At 33.9% G+C, this 22908-nt stretch overlaps 1 protein-coding gene across 3 annotated transcripts in view; it reads left to right on the forward strand.

Annotated features, from left to right (window-relative positions):
* BNC2 (basonuclin 2) overlaps positions 1-22908 on the forward strand; it is a 505888-nt gene that overhangs the window by 337563 nt on the left and 145417 nt on the right. For all 3 annotated transcript variants that reach the window (XM_031961503.1, XM_031961510.1, XM_031961504.1), the window contains one exon: positions 8402-8504. In XM_031961503.1, the coding sequence (XP_031817363.1) occupies positions 8402-8504 (103 nt within the window). The remainder of the gene's footprint in view (positions 1-8401; positions 8505-22908) is intronic.

Genomic DNA, 22908 nt, shown 5'->3' on the forward strand with positions numbered 1-22908 from the left:
TTACTATATACACTGTTTTTCTGGTTCTGATCACTTCATTTTGCATCAGTTCTTGCAAGTTTTCCTAGTTGTTTTTTTTTTTAATTATCCTGATCATCATTTCATACAGCACAATAATATTCCATCCCAATCATATAATTTGTTCAGCCATTCCTCAATTTATGGGCATCCCCTCATTTTCCAATTCTTTGTCACCACAAAAAGAGCTGCTATAAATGTTTTTGTACATATAAGTCCTTTTCCTTTTCTTAAAAAAAAAAAGAGATCTCTTTGTAATATAGACCTAGTTGTGGTATTGCTAGATCAAAGGGAAGGCAAAATTTTTATAATTTTTTGGGCATAGTTTCAAATTGCACTCCAGAATAGGTGAATCAGTTCATCACTCCCCCAACCAGTGATATTAGTGTCCCAATTTTCCCACAACTCCTTCAAAATCTATCACTTTCTTTTTTTATCATACTAGCTAATTTATTAGGTATGAAGCAGTACCTCAGAGTTGTTTTAATTTACATGTCTTTAATCTATAGTGTTTTAGAGCATTTTTTGCCTATAGTTTTAATTTCTTTGTCCATATTCTTTGACTATCAATTGAGGAATGATTTATATTATAAATTTGACTCAGTTCTCTATGTATTTGAGAAATGAAGATTTTTATCAGAGAAATTTGTTTTACATTTTTTCAGTTATGATTACTGTCTCCATACCTCCATACAATCTTCCCTCCTATTTGTCCTTTTTTTCTTTTTGTCTCTCTCTTACCCTCTCTTGTCTTCCTCCCTCCCTCGCACCTTTTACACTGCCCCTCCTTGAAAGTGTTTTACTTTTTTCCATTGTTTTCCCCAATTTGCCCTTCCTTTTACTACTACTTTTCCTTCTTTTATTTCCTTGGTGAATAAGACAGATTTCTGTACTTGGGTGAGTATGTATGTAATTTCTTCTTTGAGCCAATTCTGAGAGTAAGGTTCAAATTTAATCTACCAACTCCATCTCCCCATCTATCCTTCAAATATAAATGGTCTTTCTTCCATCTTTTATATAGATTGTCTACCCCATTCTACTGTCTCCTACATTCTTCTCCCAATTCATCCCTCTTTCCCACTTCTTAATTTTATTTTTTTTAGATATCATCCTATCCTAGTCAACTCATACTTTTGTTCAAATCCTTTTAACTGCCCTAATGATCAAAAAGCACATAAGAGTTATAAGGAACATCTTCCCATGTAACAATGTAAACTATTTTATTGAATTGAATCCCCTATGATTTCCTTCTTATACTCTTATTGAATCTTGTATTTGATTTTCCCCCCTGAGGTAATTGGGGTTAAGTGACTTACCCAGGATCACACAGCGATTAACACAGTGTTAAGTGTCTTGAGGCCAGATTTGAACTGAGGTCCTTATGACTTGAGGGGTGGTGCTCTGTCCACTGCACCAACTAGCTACCCCCAAGTCTTGTATTTGAAAGTCAAATTTTCTACTTAGCTCTCATCTTTTCTTCAGGAATTCTTGAAAATTGTCAATTTATTTAAATATCAATTATTTCCCCCTGAAGGATTATATTCAAGTTGTGATATGATAGTTGATTATTATCTTAACTACTTTGCCCTTTAAAATGTTATTCTAAGCCCTCTGTTCCTTTAATGTAGAAGCTGCTAAATGTTGTGTCATCCTGACTGTGGCTTCTGACTGTGTATTTGAATTGTTTGTTTCTCACAGCTTGTGGTATTTTTCCCTTGCTCTGTAATTTGAGCTCTGTGATTTGATTATAATGTTTCTGGGAGTATTCATTTTGGGATCTCCTTGAAGAGGTGAGCAGTGAATTCTTCCAATTTCTATTTTATCCTCTGATTCTACACCATCAGGACAGTTTTCCTTGATAATATCTTGAAAGATGATGTCTAGAATTTTTTTTTAGGTAGTTCAATAATTCTTAAGTATTTTCTAGGTTAGTAATTTTTCCAACCAGCTATTTCACATTTTCTTCTAATTTTTTTTCATTCTTTTGATTTGTTTTATTGTTTCTTGATGTCTCATGGAGTAATATACTTTCTCTTTTGCTAAATTCTAATTTTTACATAATTATTTTATTTAAACCTTTTTTTCCCCCACTTGTACAATCCTGCTTTTAAAGGAGCTCTCTTCAGTGCATTTTTATACATATTTTCCCATTTGGTCAGTTTATTTTGTAAGATAGTCAGGTCTTCAGAAGATTTTTTTGTGCCTTTTTATTTAATCATTTTGCCTATTCTTTTTAAAAAAGATGTTATTTTTCTTTAGAAGTTTTTGCTCCTCTTTTACTAAACTATTAATTCCCCTCCCCACCATGGTTTTCTTGCATAACTCTCATTACTTTTCCTAATTTTTCCTCTACTTCTCTTACTTGGATTTTTAAAATTCTTTTTGAACTATACCAGGAATCCTTTTTTTGAACCTGAAACCAATTCACATTCTTTGAGCTTTTGAATGTAGTTGTTTTTACTTCATTTTCTTCTTGCATTTATATTTTGCTATTCTTTGTCACCCTAATAATTTTTTACAGTTAGATTTTTTTGTTGCTGTTGTTTGCTCATTTCCCCAACCATTTTCTTGTCTTAGCTTCATGTTAAAATTTGGGTTCTGCTGCTGATTTCAGAACTGGTTCTGGGTATCTCTATTGCCAAGGTCATGTGATCTATGGAGAGTTGTTATCACTGTTCTCCTCACCTGCGTTCTGGGCTGTGAGCCACCACAAACAGTCTTTTCCGACTTGGAAATAGAAACGGGATTGTGCCTTTGCCCTGGAAATGTGACTTGGAGTCACATATGGGCAATGCAGCAGAATACTATTCTCTGTGTCAGCAAAGGTTTTCCTGTAATCTCCTTATAAACAGTTGTCCAACTCCTTAGCATCTCTCTCCTGAAAGCTCCAGAAGTCACTGCCACTTCTGATTAGTTACCCCTGTGGTCTCTTGCTCTAGACTCAGCTTGTGCTGGATTAACCCCATTCCACTCTCACCCCAGTGAGATAGACCTTTCCTGTTGATTTTCTAAGTTGTTTTAGGCTGTAAAATTGTTTCATTTCATCCTTTTGTTGGTTCTGACACTTCAGAATTCATTTTGAGGTGTTGTTTTAACATTGTTTAGAGGTGAATTTAGGAGAGTTCAGTTGAGTTCCTACTTCTTTTCTGTGAACTTGGCTTCTTCTTTCTGACTCTTGAGGATGGTACTATTTCACTGTGACATGTGTCCAATTATTTCATTTTCTTGGAAGACTTAACAATAGGAAATGAGTTTTAGGTTAGGAAAATTTTTGATTAGGGTTGCAGAATCCTTGAAATGGATTATTAGCAGTTCCTGGCTTGAGAAGAGTACAGAATAAATTTAATAATCAAAATTAAGGCTAAAAGCAAAAATTATGCATTTTACTTCTTTGTATTCTCTCTTTCCATTACTTTATTCTTCTATATAAAGCATTCCTTTTTACTCATCCTAGAACTTAGTAACAACTTTTCCGCAAGTATTTAGTCCATTGAAAAATCTTGTCATTTCTTCAATCATATTTTCCTTATTCTCTGTTCCTTATGTTTGACTCTCACATAATTTCTTTCATGCTGTCTCATCAAAATGTGTACTGCTGTGGCCAGGGCTGTTTTTGCCTTTCTTTGAATTCCCAATTAAGAAATATTAAGTTAACACAAAATTGTTCATTTCACACTCCAGACAATGATGAGTATAATAAACTGAGAACTTTTTTTTTCTAAAGTGTGTCATTTTTGACTCTGGAAGTATTAACACAGCTCTTATTTAATGAATATTCTAATATTTTGTAATTATTTTGGACAGTTTAGAAAGTTGACATGCATTTCCCAGTTGATAAATGGTCAAAGAATATGAGGAGATATTTATAGTCATATGAAAAAAAAATGATGAGAGAAATGCAAATTAAGACAATTCTGAGGATATGCTTCCTATCTATCAGATTGGTTAAGGTGACAAAAAAAGATAATGACAAATGTTGAAGGGGATGTGGGAAAACTGGGGCATGTTGTTGCTGAAGTTGTGAAATGATATAGCCATTTGGAACCCTGTGTCCAAAGGGTTAAAAAACTGTGCATACCTTTTGATCCAACAGTGTCACTGCTGAATTTGAATCCCAAAGAGGTCATAAAAGAAGGAAAAGGACCCATGTGTGCAAAATGTTAGTGGCATTTCTTGTTGTGGAATTGAAAATTAAGTGGATGCCCATCAGTTGGAAAATGGGTGAAGAAGTTATGATATATGAATGCAATGGAATATTATTATTCTAAAAGAAATGAAGAGCAGACTGGTTTCAGAAAAATTTGGAAAGACTTACATGAAATGATGCTGAATGAAGTGGGCAGAACCAGAAGAACATTGTACACTAACAAGATTATGTGATGATCAACTATGATAGATATAACTTTTCTCAATAATTTAATAAGTTGACTCATTGCATATGGTGAATTTACTAATATAATTTTTAGTTTTATTTTTATCTTTGCATTCTCTTGTAAGTTCCTCAGAACTATGAATTGTGACCTTTCTTTGTTTTTAATTTCTTCATTATATATGAGTTTTCATAGTTTCCTTTGATAACCTATACTAGTGTATCATTGGTCTAATAGCACTGCAATGTACATAAGTTAAGACTTTTTCTTCTTGGCCTGCTATGCTACCTCTTCTTGTACTTCAGAGATGCCTCAGAGATGCACATTTCCTTTGGGTTTTGTAAATTCTATTCCTTTAGGATGTCCTACTGGATAATAAACTCTAGGATGTCAAGGACAGGGTTATATATACATCTTTGTATCTCATAGACTATTTCTCCTTACTTAGTAGGTGATCAGTAAACATTTGAATGAATAAGGCTTATTACTTCCCAAGACTTAAATGGATTTTTTTTTTTTTTATTTCTCCAGACTTTGTTCAGTTTTTTCAACATTTGTGGGTCCTAGGACAGATTAAAGCTTTGGAAAGATCCTTAGACAGGGTTTTAAGTAGTATTTTACCTATGTCAAGAAATTTATTTCCATCCACTAAAAGGGTAAGAAATTGAGTGGAGGCTTCATGGATTTCCAAACATAAAGTAGAGATTTGAGTTCAAGATTTTTTGTTCTTTGTCACTGCTCTAAAAAACTAAAAATCTTGAACTTTTTTCCATTCCTGGAGTATATATATATATATATTTTTAAATAGGTGCTCAGTAGTCACTTAATAAGTGAATGAAACTTCCAAAGTAAAAGCATGTACATTGGTATTCTTCCCTACCGCATTCTTTAAGTGTGTACATTTTTGAGGTTTAAATCTTTTTGGTGATTTATTATTTTTAAGTGTGGGTAAGCTCACAGTTGTTCACATAGCTTCTGTTTTGTTGAAAATGTTTAGTATTTCAAAGGTCAATACTGTTTCAAAAAATGTTATATAGTATAAAACTTCATTTGAAGTCCAATAGCTGATCTCTCAAGATATTTATTTAGACAATATTGTTTAAATATACATCATTACTTATAGGAATGGTTATATATCACATAAGTTTTGACTTAAAGCGAGTAACATTCTGGCCTTTAAAGAAATGTGACATGAGTATTCGATTGTTCCAGTAGAAAGGAAGTTAAGATGTTTGAATATTTGAATATTTAGGTAGAAAAGGAATTGGGCTAAGATATTGTATGTGGCAAGCTTTAACTAAAAGTTCCCAAAATATTTTAAATAATCTAGTAGATCCCGATTGAAATCGTTTATCATTGATAGATGGATGAATGAAAGAGTAAACAAATACACATTTTTTAAACAATTTTATTAGTCCTGAAAATTCTTCTGTTTCCTGTTTAAAGTTGAGGAATGTTCTTTGAATAGACTATAAAGCCAGACCCTTCTTACTTTAAAGCTGCCAAATATAGTTAATTTGTTTCTCAGAGGCCAATCTTTCCCATCTAATACCTGTGCTAATTTTTATAAGTAGTTTGTTGATTCTGATCAAATAATAGCAGTTTTTATTTAAAACAATTGCAATTACATTTTGAAATTCCTAAAACTGTTTTGGGCAATATAGTGATTGGTTGTTTGTGTTCATGGATATAAAACTACAGGGTCTCAAGGGAATGTTTTTGCATTTTAATTTTATGACCCTTTATTTTTTATATAGAACTGTTAGTGTGAAGTACATTAAGTAGGAGAATAAAAATGTGGATTTTCCTATTGGTAGTTTTGTTTTCAGAATACTTTGTGATACAGAGCATTTTGTAACCATAAAAATTATCTGTCTATCTACCTATTAATTGATGCTGCTTTTTTTAATCTTTTAATTTTTATCAATGTATAATTAACTCAATTTCATTATTAGACACATTACTGAATAATATTATTTTTGACTCACTATTATATATATTACAGAGTCTATAAACTATTGAATATATTTTGAACATTGTATCTTTTGGTAAACTAATTTTTTTTACTATCATGATTCATAGATGCATATATTATTCTTTTAGAGTCAGCAATTCTTTTCTGTCCTTATTTCTTAGTACTAATTCCTTTACTAACTGATACAAACAACAATGTTTTACTACCTAGCTAATGAGTAATTGGGTGGTTGGTATTCAGATGGGACCCTGAAGTGTCAACATTTTTCTCTATGTAGCAAGGGAACAAATCTAGGTAGTTTTCGGGAATAGGGCAACAGAAAGGCAGAAAAATAAGGAATTCCTGGATCAGAAAATGAGATATAGAACTTCATATTTTATACCAATCTGAACTATAAACATCTATAATCTAATGTGACCAATGCTTAATAAACAATAAGATAATAATCATATACACATCGAATTCTTAGAATTATGTCATTCTGATAGAAAAATATCCATTGTAAATGAAATATTTGAAACACAAACAAATAGTTTCTAAGTAAATGAGCATTTCTGTTATGTAAATTAATAGAGCTTAGAGACATAGATAATCATTTGAGGGTATAAAACATATATGTATATATATGTATACATCTATATAAATACATGTGTGTATATATGTATATATGTATGTATATATACACACATATGCATATCTATTCCTATATAGATACATCCATTTACCTGTGTGTGTGTGTGTGTGTGTGTGTGTGCAAATAGTCATTTGCATGTATGTTTGCATGCATTTATGCATATAGTATTTATTATAAACAAACGACATACATATTGGCAACCATAGACTTCTTCACAAGGTGTAGAGAGAGAGATGTTTTTCTGGTAGTTCATGTATTTACAGCAGATTCTTGATCTGTGAATAATCAGAATAAATCTTTTATTTCTTAGAAATCTCCATATAAATTCACCCCATAAATTTACAAAGAATAGTTGGAAGAACATAGTTCATAGAACTTTAGCATAGTTTAGAAATATGTTTTAATTCATAAACATGTTACACTCCACTTAAGCTGACTTAATGTACTTACTTTATTATATAAACTGGTAAAATAATCTTTTTAAAGTTACATTTTTAATGATCTTTAAAAATAGTTATATTTGAAAGAATCTTTGTTTTAAAACACTTATTCTTACACATTTAGAATGTTCCTGTTTAAGGCTACTTTTGAGCTATGTCTTTAGATTTAATTACAAAGCAAGATTTTAACAACTTATGTTTTATTGTTATTGTCATCAACACCATAAACCTAAAAATGGAAAGTCATAATTTCCTAAATAAGAATGAAATGGTTTTTACATCAAGAACTACAAATAATCAGGATATAATAGATGCAAAGTTTGTTAAAATCTCTCATGAACCACTCAGATCCTTGTCTTGTGTCATTATGTATCTGTGAAATGAGTAAAGGATTTGAATAAACTTCCTAAAAGACTCTAGTATTTTTATGTATGTTATTTGCTTTAAAGTTTAATCTTGCCTTAAAACTAAGCAGATTAACTTAAATTTGAAGATTCATGGAACAGTAGTTTTTTTTTTTTTCCTTGGGTTCTTGGTATATCAAACTGGGAATCTGTCCTAAAAAAATCTGATGCTTTATTCTTCCCCTATGAATAGAAGAAAACTCTTGGTTTATATTCTTTTAAGCATGCATAGTAATAAGATATATTAAATTGATGAAATAAGCTTTTTCATTTAATTTGCTCAGAGATGTTGGTACATCTATTTGAAATCTGCTTATATTTTATAAACCTTTATTCTTAAAACAACAACAATTCAGCTCCTTGCACGCCTCCATACTTTCATTTAAAACATATGTCTTTGTATTGGTAGAGGTTTACTTTAAAATGTGAGGAGTGTTTCTATTCCAAAGGGGTTGGGTTTTCTGTTCCCCCCCCCGCACCCCCTCCCCCTGCCCCTTAAATGGGAGAAAGCAGACATTCAGACAGATAATTAAATGTTGTTTTTGTTCTCCCTTTTTCAGGCCATCCGCTGTACACTGGTAAATTGCACGTGTGAATGTTTCCAGCCTGGGAAGATTAACCTGAGGACCTGTGATCATTGTAAACATGGATGGGTGGCACATGGTGAGGGAATTGTGGGCTTTACTTCCTGTTTTGATTGTGTGTGTGTGTGTGTGTGTGTGTGTGTGTGTGTGTGTGAACAGTCGTTGGGATAAAGAAGTCCAGTCTGAATAGCTATGACTCCGAGTGTTGGTGGAAGCACTCACTTCGTTGCCATTTTTGTGTGAGGCTCACAGAGCATACTCTAGTCTCCAAGAAGTAACGCTATGCTAGCAGCTCTCAGCACAAGGGCCAGATGTTTATAGTATGGTTGGTCTGCAGAGTTCATGTTGCACATAGCAGCAGCCTGATGGAAACTCAAACATACCACAGTCAGCCTTTCAAAGCCTGGATGTCAGAGCGGAATTGGCAGATATTCTGCCTGAGCAAAAAGACTTCTGAGGCTGCTCACCCTTATAATAGACTCAAGTAGCTGAATTTGCGCCACCAAATGTTAAATTGGGGGATAGGGGAGGAAGGATCATGGTCTAAAGATGGGTAACAGAGGAGAGGGGATCTTTTGGGCCTGTATCCATGAAAATCATGTATAAAAATGAACCTTAATTTGTTGTGATATGGGGTAAAGAGTATACAAAGAAAAGGCTGGAATATAAGTGGCTTTTTGCCAGGTAAACAAAACAATTCCACTACACATAGCTTGATTGTATTATGTTCAGTGGAAGTCTATTAAATATCATTATAGGAAAAGTAGAAGCATTGTTCAAGGCTTGGGTTTTCTTCACCTAGATTAGGTCAAGGAAGAGAAGAGGAATGATTCTGATAAATAGTGTTCACAGAAGAAATCTATGCCCGAGATTAGTCCAGACATTCCAGAATATTGGCCCCAAGTGGGCATATTCTTCATTCCCTTATGGTGCCAAGTATCCAGTAAGGTTGAATTTTTAATAAATTTCCTGTTATTCTAGCAAGATTTCTAGTCTCAACAGAGAACCTCAAAATGGTATTCATCTATTGTTGCTTCCTAATTTCATGTTGTATATGTGGATGAGAGATACTTCATTTGTGTTAATACAAAGTGATAGAGGAAAGAATTAGAAGTTGGAGGGGAGATATGCACATAGTACTGCCAGAGCTGGAAATAGAATATTTGACAGAGATAGACACAATTCCTTTTTACAGACAGCAATGGAATATGTTTCTGCCTACATAATAGCAATGCAATAACCTGAAATAACACTGCGCTCATTATCCTTGCAGTCCATGAAGTTGTCATTAGTTTATTTTAAGTGATATTTTACTTAGTGGTTCCCCTCTTAGTTTGAATGAATTAATGTATCTATTGCTTTCCCTACTACTCTCTCTCCTCAATCTAGTTTACTAATTTTGCTTAAGCATCAAGCCATGACAATTGACCAAAAATGTCTTATTTCATAAAAACTGAATATCTTGCGGCAAATGGCCACATTTAATAGTTGGAGAAGGAGATCAACTATAGTACTTTCAGTATTGAAACCAAATCATTTTCTCTATCTCCCTATCAACTTTTTTTTTCATTCAGTAGCCTACAGCATTCCTCTCTCCACTGTAAAAGACAAAAAAAATCTTACTATTCCATAGTTTTGTGGTTATTTTCTATTTCAGTTTCATCTATGGAAGTTTCACTCGAAAAGGTATAAATAAATTAACAAGAAAAAAATCTCCTATGGCATAAATTATTACTCAGAGAGTGACTATTTGCAAGATTATTCATGAGGCATATAACACTTGCAAACTTTACCTTACATTTTTTTTGTTATAACAAACCTTATATTTAGCACATCATGCATAGTTATTGTGTTTGCACACTATAGTTAATATGTATTTTCTCAGATTTGATCAGCAAAAGTGAAAAAAGATTTAATCAATCTTTCTTTTTCTTTGTTTCTTTATCCCCCTTCCCTCTTCTTCTCCCACTCTTTCCTCTCTCCTACCTCTCTCTTCCTTTCTCTCTCTCACACACAGACACATATGTCTATATACATATATACATATATCTCTATGCAGTTCAAAATATGCACATTCAACTATGCAGATACCAAACTCTCCCTTTCCTTCATTATCACATATATGACAGTGAGTAGTTGGCTCCTAGCCTTTGAGCTGGTGGTGGGGTTGAGAGCGCCCACTTTTCTTGCCCCCAGCATTCAGACTAATTGCTTCATCCCCTCCCCCTACACAGAAACCCTGAAATCGTGTCTCTAATTATTTATGCTCTGAGGTGAAACACAGCAGTCTTCTTTGGCTGTCTTACACACACAAGTTCTGAAGAAAAAAAAAAGAAAAAAAAGAAAAACAAGAACGTGATTTGGATTTTCTAGTAGAAGGTTTTATCTCAAAGTGGATGGGATAGAAACAAGACCACCAGAGCCCATTTCATAGAAGTGTTTTAGAGAAGCCCTGAATGCACCTCACCTGCTTTAGTGCTAGTAAAATATTTTTCTAAATTCTTGTTGCCAAAAAACTAAAAAAAATCCAAATCCCAAATTCAAGTATTCCTTTTAAAAAGTTGGTATTTCAAAACCACATCCTGCGTAAAATCTTCTGAATATTTGTTTGAACCTTTTGACTAGATTCATCTTCCTTTTGAAAAACATCCCTGATTTCTATGTTTGAGAATTTAATTTTATGACTTCATGAAACAAGCCATATAGACATGTGTAGAATGTATATTACACACACACACACACATGAGATTTTTATGTATTTTTCACGTGCACACTGGGTGTATGAGCTTATAAGCTAGTTTTTTGTTTTTTTTTTTTTAAAATAAACTAGTTCTTTAGGACAGTGACAAACCTGTTTAATTTTTTGACCTTATCTGCTTTCTAAAAATTTTGAAAAAGACATTAAAAAGGTAACTGATTAATTCATTATGTACTATAGCACCTGGGTTTTGAAATGACTCAGTGAATGTGGTTGCTCTTCAGAAATTACTTCCTTTAAGCAGTTTGAAAACCTGTTCTTGAATATTAATGAGTAGTTCTCACTGAATTAATTAGGGATTTCCTATTTTTTTCATTAATGAATTTCAACTCTTAAACTTTAATATGAATCAGAATGTTTTATGGTATACAACTTGAATTAAAACATTTTTATGTGAATGCAAAGCTTGTCCAATCTTGACAATTCAAACCGTAATGAAGAGTATAGGTCAAAAAATAGCCTGGAAATTCAGAATTATGATATTTTTCTTGACTAATTGGTACAGGGTTAATATATATACTAAGAAGTTTCCATTTCCAGGGTTGGAATTTTGGGGGGAAAAGGGTGGGGCACTATGCTATAAGTTTTTTCCTCTTTTTCCCATTATTTTTTTTATATTTGCTTCCTTAATCTAAAATGATTTGTACCTCTTGAAAAAGAAAGGATTCCACAATTTCATATCTTTTCTATTTGAAATGCCAAAAGGAAGATATCAATATGAGAACAGAGTTATCAAATGGTTCTTCTTGTGTCATATCTAAATAGGCTTTGTTGATCTTTTTCCCTTGTTCTGCCAAGGCTTCATTCATGAGTGACACAAAATCATCCTTTAGTACCAGAGGAGATTATATAATTCAACCCCCTCATTTCATAGATGAAGAAACTCTATGTCCAGAGAGATTAAGCAATTTGTCCAAGCACAAATAGGTAGTAAATGGCAGAACAATGAGTCAGCCTAGGTCTTCTGACTCAAGAATCAGGGACCTCTTCACTATTCTACTAGCCTTCCTCTCATAGCCACCACTATTTTTGCAATATGTCATCTTTAGCATTGTACCCTTTTATAGAACGGTGTTGAAACCTACCATTTATATGCATTGAAATGCCCAATAGTACTACTCAGCTTTGCTTCCTTTCACTCTCCATTGAAATAAATTCTATTACTCAGAACAGGAAAACTAGAATCAGTGCCTGCATTAGCAAAAATTTCTTTAGCTTAAAAAAAAAACATTCACTCAATTATTTAAATGATGAGCTGTGAGTTTTTAAAGTATTTTATTTATATATAGTTTTTATAGAAAAATGTTTTGAAAAGTATTACCTGAGCCACTTAATAATAGGTTAAGTTATACAAACTGTAGGTTAAGTGGAATTTTCATGACCTCCTTTTCTTCTTGCCTTTTCCAACTTAGTGACCTTTAGATGTAGCCATGATCTCATTGGTATGGATCACAAGCTTTCCACATCTCATCCTGTATAATTCTTGTTCGTGTGTGTGTGTGTGTGTGTGTGTATGTGTGTGTGTGTATGTGTGTGTGTGTGTGTGTGTGTGTGTGTGTGTGTGTGTGTGTGTAAGTAAAAATACTCCATAAAGGATTAGAAGCTTTCCTCTGGAATTTTTTAATTTTTAACATTTTATAGGCTTCAAAGCAGCACTTGGAATTTCCTCTTTGTTTTCTCTCTTACTGTTCTGCTTCCTTTTTTAGATATGGAAATCCTTGGTTATGTATTTTCTATAATTTTCTAGGCTTAGGAATTATATACTACAATATCTTTCCTTTGCCCTGCTTCGCATATTTCCATTGGCTCACCTACAATTCTGATTCTTTTTTCAATAATAAAGGTTGACTTTTGATTAATGCTTTGATATTTACAAAGTGCTTTTTTTTTACAACAATATTATGAATTAAGTAATGAAATGTTATTATCCATGTTCTACAAATCAGGAAAGTGAACTTGCCTAGTGCATAGCCAGAAATTGTCAGAGCCAGGAATTGAACCCAAATTTCTTGATCTAATGATTTTCAATCTCACTAGCAACACTATGTTGAGATGATAGTGTTTCCTTTTATAGAAATTGTGAGCAAAGAAAGGTTAAGTGATTTCTATTTAAGTTTCAAAACCAGGAGGTATAAGTAAAGAATTGAAACTCAGCTTGCTTCAGATCCAGCAGTCTTTTTACTATGCCATGTAATGTTCAGACCTACAGTACTTAATGTTTCATTGGATTTCAATCCAAGTACTAACCATGTCCAAAGTAAATGAAGTCTTAGATATTATTAGGAGATTATTCATAAAGAGAACCAGAAGGAGGTAGTTAGATGATGCAATGGATAAGAGCACTGGATCTGGAGTCAGGAGGACCCGAGTTCAAATCCAGCCTCTGACATTAAACACTTCGTAGCTGTGAGATCCAGGGCAAGTTATTTAATCCCAACTGCCTTACAAAAAGAAAGAGTACTAGGAATTTCCATTATATAATCATTTCTGAGACTCTAACTACAGTGTGATTAGTTTTATTATGGCATATAAATTCTCTATCTACATGAACTTTTATTTTCAAAATCAAGGAATAAGTTTTTAATATGGCATTTCACTTCTTGAAACAAAACAAAATATAACTTTTCAGTTCCTTTAGGAAATACTTCAGGATCCATGTAGCAAGATTTAAAGAAGAATCAATGTTTGAACACATAAATTTTCACTCACAAGAAATATTTGATTAATTAATGGAGAAATCAGAAAATGGTCCTTTTAGAAAAGTTTCGACAACACTAAAATAACACTAATAATTTTGACATTTGACATAACAATGAGTAATTTTATCATCCTTAAATTATCATTGCTCATTATTTGAGCCTAATGTGTTGCTTAATAAAGAAAGAGCTCCATGAAACTTCATTTCTAATGTTTCATTGTGGCCTTAGTTCTTAAGTATAGTCTGGGAGAGCCTACCCATTTGCAAAGGCTCTGAGGAAGGATCCAGTTTTAGATAGAGTGTCTTCATCTAAATACCAGGCTAGGTAAGTACAGAGGCTTATTACCAAAAAGTTGGCAATAACAGGAGCTTTACAAATTATTAAGGTAAAGTGACTAAGGCTTCAGTTGTTATCAAGCCTTAATCACTGAATGGGTGTGACCTCAGTCAAAGTGAGACCTTTTGAAGATCCTATGTTTAAAAGGTCTCCCACTGCATCCAGGTCCATCTCCAGTTGTCTTGATCTATATCTGGCTACTACTGGACACAGAGGGCTGTGAAGGAGAAATGAAGCAGGTGACCTTGCACAGCCCTCCCACACTAAATCCAGTTCACATACATGTCATGACATCATCTCCTTAATGTCATGGTCCTATTCTAGAACAAAGGACAAACCACAATCTCTGTGAGTAGAGATGGCCTACAAACTGGAACTAGTCAATTGGAAAACTTACTAACTTCCTGCCTCCCTGTCTGCCTCCCTCCCTTCCTGTCTTATTCCCCTTTCTCCTTCCTTCTCTCTGTCCATTTAAGGTATCATACCTTACTTACAGAAGCTCTTAAAAGCTTTTTTCCCCCTTCTTTTGGATCCCTGACTTTGCAAGATATCTTGTAGTTTGCTGGCTAGATTTCTTTGTCAAGGATCATGCTTCAAACCAAAACCATTTTGATTCTCATTGATTGGCCACCAATATGTTATTGTCTCTGATTGACTCAGATTGAATTTAAGTACCAATCATTTCAGCTTTGGCCAGAAATCCTGAGGGCCTTCCCCTCCCAGATCTATTTATTTATTTATTTAGTTGTTTGTTTGTTTATTTTTTTTTGGGGGGGGGGGAACGGAACTAAGTGAAAGAGGAGATTCTTTGCCTCCATTTATACCTAGCCTTAAAGCACACATGTATAGAGTACAGCTGTGGATTATACATATAGACATTGTATAGATTATGTATATATAGCTTATATATATATATATATATATATATATAGATACATGGAATAGATAGAAATAGAGATGAAATAAATTGGATTTGTTTTCACAGAGATGTCACTAGTATTAAGGGGGTCCAGGAAAAGCTTCTTGCTGAAGTTGGAATGTTACCTGAGACTTGAAAGAAGCATTCAAGACATAAGGAATAGCTAGATGGACACTGAAATGACAGATAAATTACAATGGATGAGGAATGGGGAAAATGTCATATTGGTTGTATCACAGAGGAGGTGAAAAGGGAGTAGCATCTAATAAGGCTGCAATGATAGGTTGGGGCTCAGTTATAAAGTTTGTTTTTGACCCTAGTGGTAATAGAAAACCAGTGGAGTTTATTAAGCAGGGGATAGATTTGTGCTTTCGTAAAAATTTCTTTGGCTCTTATTTGAAATATGGATTGATGAGAAGCTTGAGGCAGGTAGATCAATTGAAAGAATATTGTAATAGTCCAGGCAAGAGGTGTTTTAATTCTGAACTATAGGAAAGCAGCTGTGTGAATAGAAAAAAGGGAAGAAATAAAGTACTTGTGGAGATAAAGCTGCTAAGATTTGTCAATTGTTTGGATATATTGGGAAGAATTGAGGGTGGCAGAAATTTCAAACCTGGAGTTGTCTGGAAGAATAGTAGCAACCTTCACAGGAAAGGGATATAGAGAAATGTCAATGAATTCCAATTAGAGATGCATTTAGAACATCCATTTTGAAATTTCCAGGAGGTATTTATAATTTAGGAGAAAAACTGGGCTTGAATATCTGGATCTGAGAAATATCTGAAGAAAGATGATAATTAAAACCATGGTAACCCATGTGCTTATGTAATAAGAGAATAAAGGATCCAAGTCAGAGCATTAGAGGTACCTCCTATACTTAAGAGGCATGGTATGGATAATGATTCAACAAAGGTGACTGAGAAGAAGCAGTCAGGTAGGAAGAGAAACAAGAAAGAACAATGTTATAAAAAGTTAAGAGGAAAGAAGATAGTATCTAGGAGGATTGATCAGCAGTGTCAGATGCTATAGAGAAGTCACAAAAAAAAAATGGGGATTGAAAAAAGATGATCAAATTTGATAATTAGGTTATTTAACTTTGAAGCGAACTGTTTCACTTGAGTGATGAATGTCAGAGGCTAGATTAGAAAGGATATTGGATAGAATTCTGGGATTTTGAATCAGTGGACCTTGTTTGAAATTCCAGCTGCACTATTTTCCAAGTCATTTAACTTCCCTGGCCCTCAGTTTCTTCATGTGTAAAAATGAGACAGTTGGATTGAATGATCTTTAGGATATTGTCTAGTTTTTTATCTATGATCACATGAAATCTACTGTAACCTTAGTGCCAGAGTATTTCTTTAAAAAAAATAAAAACTAACTCTAAATTAAGCCAAAAAGCAACAATCCCCCTTCCCCACCAAATCATGTAGTTGTAGTATTTTTCAGTTCATCTACAAGTGACTTGGATGAATATTTCTGTTACTTCTGGAAGAACCTTTCCTGAAACATTTAAGGACTTTCCCTATTCATTTTCTACAGATGTTTTCTCTTTCTTTGTAGCTCATGGGTGTGAGGTCAGCCTTATACTAGAAAATTAAAGTAGAGAAGTGATGGACTTATCCAAATTATTTAAGACAAGTCATTTCCCCTACCACTCTTCCTTCTGTTTTATCTAAACTATATTATAGAAATGAAAGTGGCATCTTAACTTAGGATGGTGGTGTTAGTATTGCAAGTCACCTTAGACATATTTTCTAGACAATTCAATTGTAAGTTACCTTCAGCAAGGCAATGTATTCAATGTCTATGTTCATTCTACCCTAAGTAATGGACAACTATGTAGGAAGCAATTTAATGTTTGATTTTAGCATTGTATAACTCATAAACTTTGGATTATCCTTAGAATCAAATGTTACTTGGATTTTGGATTTTTTACTCTTCCTTCTGGGTTCTATTGAACTTCACTGTTTAAGTACTGGAGCGTCCTGTCCAGCAGTCTTTATCATCATGTTCAAGAAAAGAACTTAGTTAAACTCAAATTGTATATAGTTGGATTAGATTTGCATCTTTAGTTCTAAGCAGTATATGGTGAAATTTCTCAACTGTGCCAATTCTATTTCTGAAATTTGAGGCTTTGGGTGTTTCATTAACTTTTATTGTTAATACATCTGAATCGAAGTACCTTGATAGAGATTTTTACTAGTTCAGAATAAAATCTGAATTTTTTTTTGGTAGGTATAAGTATGGAAAGCTTTTTCTTGATTCTTAAATCCTTCCAAAGTCTGTTGCTTATGAATTCCTCAAAATAATTTTTACACAATAGGTTTGCTTTGCTTGTAAAAATGTTGCCCTCTTCCCCCACAACTATCTGCATAATATTTCCTTTACTTACTAAATATAAAATCAACAATCAATAGAAATAACACATTGATTTCCTTTGCTACCTGACAGTCCTGCCTACGTGGTCTCCCACAATAAAGATTCCTCTATCACAAGTCTGGAGGCATGACATTACTGTGACTTCATGTTATTCCAAGTGACTGAGCAACATTTATTATATGATAATTTGTAAAGTTGACATGAGAGGGACAAGAGAGAGTAAGAATGCTGGAACAGGAAGAAAGGAAAAAAAGAAAGATAATGCTATCAGTCTGTTATTCTTCCTAAACTTCCTAAGTCCTTCACTGATGATGAGCTTGTTTCTATTGGAGAAGAAAAAATCTCTAAACATCACTTGAAAGACTTTCAGAATTACATTACTGTGTTCCCATTTCCAATTTCCCCACATGCATTCCCCCCCCCCCACATAGAGACCAAGTCAAATAAATGCAGAGTTTAGTTATTGCAAAATTAATCTAGTTAATCTAGCAATATAATGGTCACAGTTATAACAGTTATACCTCCCAGTTATATAGTGCTTTAAAACTTACAGAGTCCTTTCTTCACAACAACCTTGTTGTGAATCTTTTAACACAAGTATTATTATCCTTTTGTTACTGATGAGCTAACTAAGCCTCAGAGAGGTAAACTATTTTGTTCATAATTTACAACTACTAATTTCTTACTAGAAATAAGTAGTTTTTTTTTTTTTTTTTTGTTTTGTTTTGTTTCTGGAACCATAAGAAACTTTTTTTCCCTTACATGTGAAGATTTGAGTAGGCTGGGATGAGTACCCAGTGTTTTAAGAGGATTAGGGAGTGATGCTTTCTGTAAAAGAATTTTCCTACTCTGTAGCCCCTCTCTACTCTCACTTCAACTACTCTGTAGTTTCAGAGAGCAATTTGAAGGGGAAAAAATACAGTCTTCATGTAGCCAGATAAATTAATTTTTAGTTGCTGAAGCAGCTCCAATAAGACATCTGGGTTAGTGTTCTTTTGCAGCCAAAGTGTTTTCTTTTCCTTTGACTTACTTTTATGTTAAAAAGCAACAAAAGAGTTGTTTTCTGGCCAGACTGGGGAGGAGCCCTTCTCTGCTTGACCTAGGGGCATGATGCCCTTTTTTAGCTAATTCTTTTTTACTCCCCTGACCACAGCTGATAGTTTTTTAAAAAGACAACTCCACAAATACTACTTTTTTGTATTTGATGAATGAATCAAATGCATTGCCTCCCCACATTTCTTGGTGGTGTGTGTGTGTGTGTGTGTGTGTGTGTGTGTGTGTAACTTCCACATTTGCTTGGTATTTCGTGTTCTTTCTAGGACACCTAGTTGAATCTTTGTGTTTCCTCCCATCTCCTTGCTCTGTTTTACATATTTGAGTTGCTTCCAAGGAAACGGTCATTTACTCTGCATCATTAATATGACTGGGAAGTTTTGTACTACAGATTCCATTTTCCCACTAGGCCTGGTCATGCACTTGGAGAGACATGACTGTGGGACAGTTTGTTTGAACAAAGATCTAGAGATTTTAGTAGATGACTAACAGTATGAATTGGAAGAGGAAAAGGCAGTTATAGTCTTGCCACTCAGTTGTGCTCAGATGCTCTGGAATATTGAGTTCAAGTTTAGAGACCACATTTTAGGAAGGATATTGACAAACTGGAATAGTATTCAGAGGATTATAATCAGGATATCTAGAAGGGGTTGAAGATTAGGACAAATAAACTAGGGTTTATTAGCTTGGAAGAAGAGAAGTTGAGATGGGGAGAAAATGATAGCTATATTCAAATATTTGAAGGGCTATCATATGTTAGGGAGATGTGCTTGTTTTACTTGCCTCCATGATAAAAAAATTCACATAATCGATAAAAGTTTGAGAAGTTTCTCCTTCTTTGCAATTAAAACTGTTCAAATGTACAATAGAATGCAAGAGAAGTGAAAATATTTAAACCAAGTTTTAATGACCAATTGGGGGGGATTGTGTTGAGGGAATTCCTGTTTAGGGACAGGAATTACTTGGAGAAATGGATAGAATTTTCAAGAGAGAAAATATCTTAATGATTCCAGTTGTAATGTTGAATGGCCTGCATAGAGCATAGCAAGGTGTTCAAGTGAAGATTGAATGCTTGATGATCAGGGATGTAATAGAGGAGATTATTTTTCAGATTTGAATCAGATGATTTCTGAAATCTCTTCCAACTCTTAAGATTCCCTGAGATTGGTAAGAATAAGTTATAATATCTTTCTAGCATGATTTTGAAATGAATAACAGTTAATTGATAAGGGGTGGTTATTATGAAGTGGCACTACATTTACTAACTTTTTAGATTACAGTATTAAATCTGGGAACTCAGATACATTTTGAATCGTTTCTCTTTTCTTCTTCCCCAGTTCTCTCACACATTTGATGCCTTTATCTCTTTTTGTTTATCTTTAAGAAAAAACTCTCTTCACTAGGCCGTAGCATCAGTCAGATGATTCTGTTCCATTAGAATGGAGTTGGTGATATCACCCTGAATTTCATGCATGCTGGTACCCTAAAAAGTGGTGATTTAATTTTTTGTTTGAACAGAAATAGTAAGTGGTTGGGCTGAAATACACATTTTGAGAATTCTATAACAAGTCAGGGGTACTGATTTCTTGAATCATAATGTCCATTGTCCAGAGTTGTGGGGTTATAGACAAAGTTAAAGCCACATTTGCCTGTTTCAACACCTCTAATGCTGCTCATGAAGTGCTTTGATGGGCTAACCACTTTATCATTTTATTACATTTTATTACATCATAAATTTTTATATCTTGCTAACGATCCTACAGGAAGCTTAATTGTTTATAGGAACATCTTAATTAACTGGAGTTCACCAGGTTAAGCAGAGCACAAATTGGCGGAGTTATAAATGAAACAACTTCTCTGTCTTTACCCTGGAAGGTCCCATCAGGTAAAACTGCAGGAATTTGGCAGATCAAGAGTACCAAGTATGTTTTCCTAACATAGTATCAATGTTGTTAAAGGTACCATTTTTCTGACTTCCCCATCATATTATCCATACTGAACAAAGAAATCACTAGATAAAACAGTCCAATAAACGAACTCCAACTATTTCATGTGTTTATAATCATATCACACAAGACTTTAGGAGACGTATAGTGTAATGTATTGCATTTTGTTTCTTGCTAGTTTTTTTTTTTTAAATAGAAGTGTGTTCTTGTAAAATGTATCTTTTAAAATCCTCATGGTTTCTGAAATTAAACCTATAATTGAGCATGGTATAGTGGAACAGGGTGCTGGACTTGGAGATAAAAGTTAAGCGTTTATAGTCCTCCTTTGATACTAGCTCCATATATGACCCCAGGTGATTGAGTTAACCTCTATAAGCCTCAGTTTCCTGGTTTCATTAAAAATGAAGGTGTTGGACTTGATAATATCTGAGATCTTTCTCTGCTCAAAAATCTATGATCTTATGATTAGAGATCATATGAATGAGATACTTTTAAACTGGTTCATGTGATATATTTGAAAATATCGTTGCTACAGTTAGGTTGAAGAATCCTGGTAGGTTAGTCATCTGCATCCAGAAGAGGACCCCAGGTCTAGGGTGTATGTTTGCAGCATTTCTCTGCTCTTATTAGGTATTGATGTATGAGAGATGCCACAAAATTTGCCTATTAGTCTCCTAAATAGATTCATCAGCTTGTGCAAATATAAAGCCATCTAATTGGAAGAGTTTTTGTGGTCATAGACTTTAGTGTCATTCGAAAACAAATGGAACTTTCACCTTGGTGTAAAAAGAAAATATCTAAAACTATAATAGATGGGTGCCTGATTACTCATTTTTCCTGAATCTCCATGTCCAGTCCCTCCAATTTTCCTTGATTTCCGATGATCAGTTTGCCTTGTAAGTGCTTTTTTTTTTCACTATCATTTTAATTAGTAAACACTTTCACTAGTTCCTAACCCCCCTGATTGTCCTTTGTCTTCATTTTTCAAATGTTTGCTTTCAGTGTTTTATTATTTTTTTTTCATCTATTTTCAGAGGGTAAACAACAAAGGCAAAATGAATAAACAGTCCATCTCTTCTCTCTAGGCATTTCTCTTTCTCTTCCTGGAGTGTCCTTCCTCCTCTGCTTTGACTGCTATGCTGTCTTCCTTTATGTACCACTAAAATTCTTCCTTCTACAGATAACCTTCTACAATCCCTCTTACTTTCAATACCTACCTTTTATTAATTATCTCCTATTTATCTTGAATATAGCTTGCTTTATATATTTGCTTGCTTGTCTCCCCCATCAGATTATAAGCTCCTTGAGGGACTGACTTTTGCCTCTTTTTGTATACCTAGCATTTGGCAGAATGCTTGGCATATAACAGACACTTAATAAATGTTGTTTCCTTGATTGAATAGAAAAACATATATAGTAAATCAAGTATTATTTTGATAAGTAGGAGCTAAATTTTAGTTGTTTCTTCTACCATTAGTTGATGCTCCTCCAAACTCCATTGCCTTTTGGCAGTTTTATTTTGAAGTAAGGCCTGAATTAGATAATTCCTGTTAACAATAGTAATAATAATAGCTAAAATTTATGATGCTTTAATAAGATTTGTTAAACATTTTCCACATTTTATTGCATTTGATCAAGTTATATTCTTAACTCTCCCTTTATCTTAAAATTTATGAAAGCAGATATTCCTTTTCTCTCACTATGGAGGGGGTGGAGGATGGGCAAGAGAGAAAGAACCTACCAACCCTAACATTAAAAGAAAACACCTGTTTGTTTTAGAAATTGGCTGGGGAGGCCTTTTTCCTGACAGGCCAAAAGCGACCATCACAAGGGCCCCTTAAAAAAAAAAATCAGGTTTTTTCCCCCCTCCTTTCTTTATTTCATGTGAGCATTGGCAGAAACTCTGACAAGCAGTTCTTCATATTTTATTATGTTCTCGTCTGGCAGAATCTCTGTCAGGCAAAAACCTTGTCAGCGGAAAACCTGTCGTAGGATCAGAGGAGACAAAAACAGGTGTCACACAGGCAGTCAAAACTGAAGGGAAAAAAAAGATTAGGCTAAAGAGAGAGAGGCAGACAATTACATTAATGCCATTGCTTTTATCTTATGGATGTGTGTTATTATCTCGGGGTGCTGAGTGCGCAATTGCCTCAAAGAAAAGTAGACAGGAGACAAGGGGAAACTTGATAGTTATTAACTGAAGAGGCAGTGTGTCAAAGCTGGATAGGGTTCAAAGTTTTGCAAAGGGAAAAAAAAACCTGCAGACAGCAAGCAGAGTCTGTGTGGTTCTCCTTTCGGCTACATAAACCTAGTAGCAGTCTAAATTTTTCAACTTGGAAACAGATCATAGAGAGAAAAAATAATGAAAGATTTCATTCGTAGTTTTTGGGTTT

The sequence above is a fragment of the Sarcophilus harrisii genome, chromosome 1, assembly GCF_902635505.1.
Source record: "Sarcophilus harrisii chromosome 1, mSarHar1.11, whole genome shotgun sequence".
Lineage (NCBI taxonomy): Eukaryota > Metazoa > Chordata > Mammalia > Dasyuromorphia > Dasyuridae > Sarcophilus > Sarcophilus harrisii.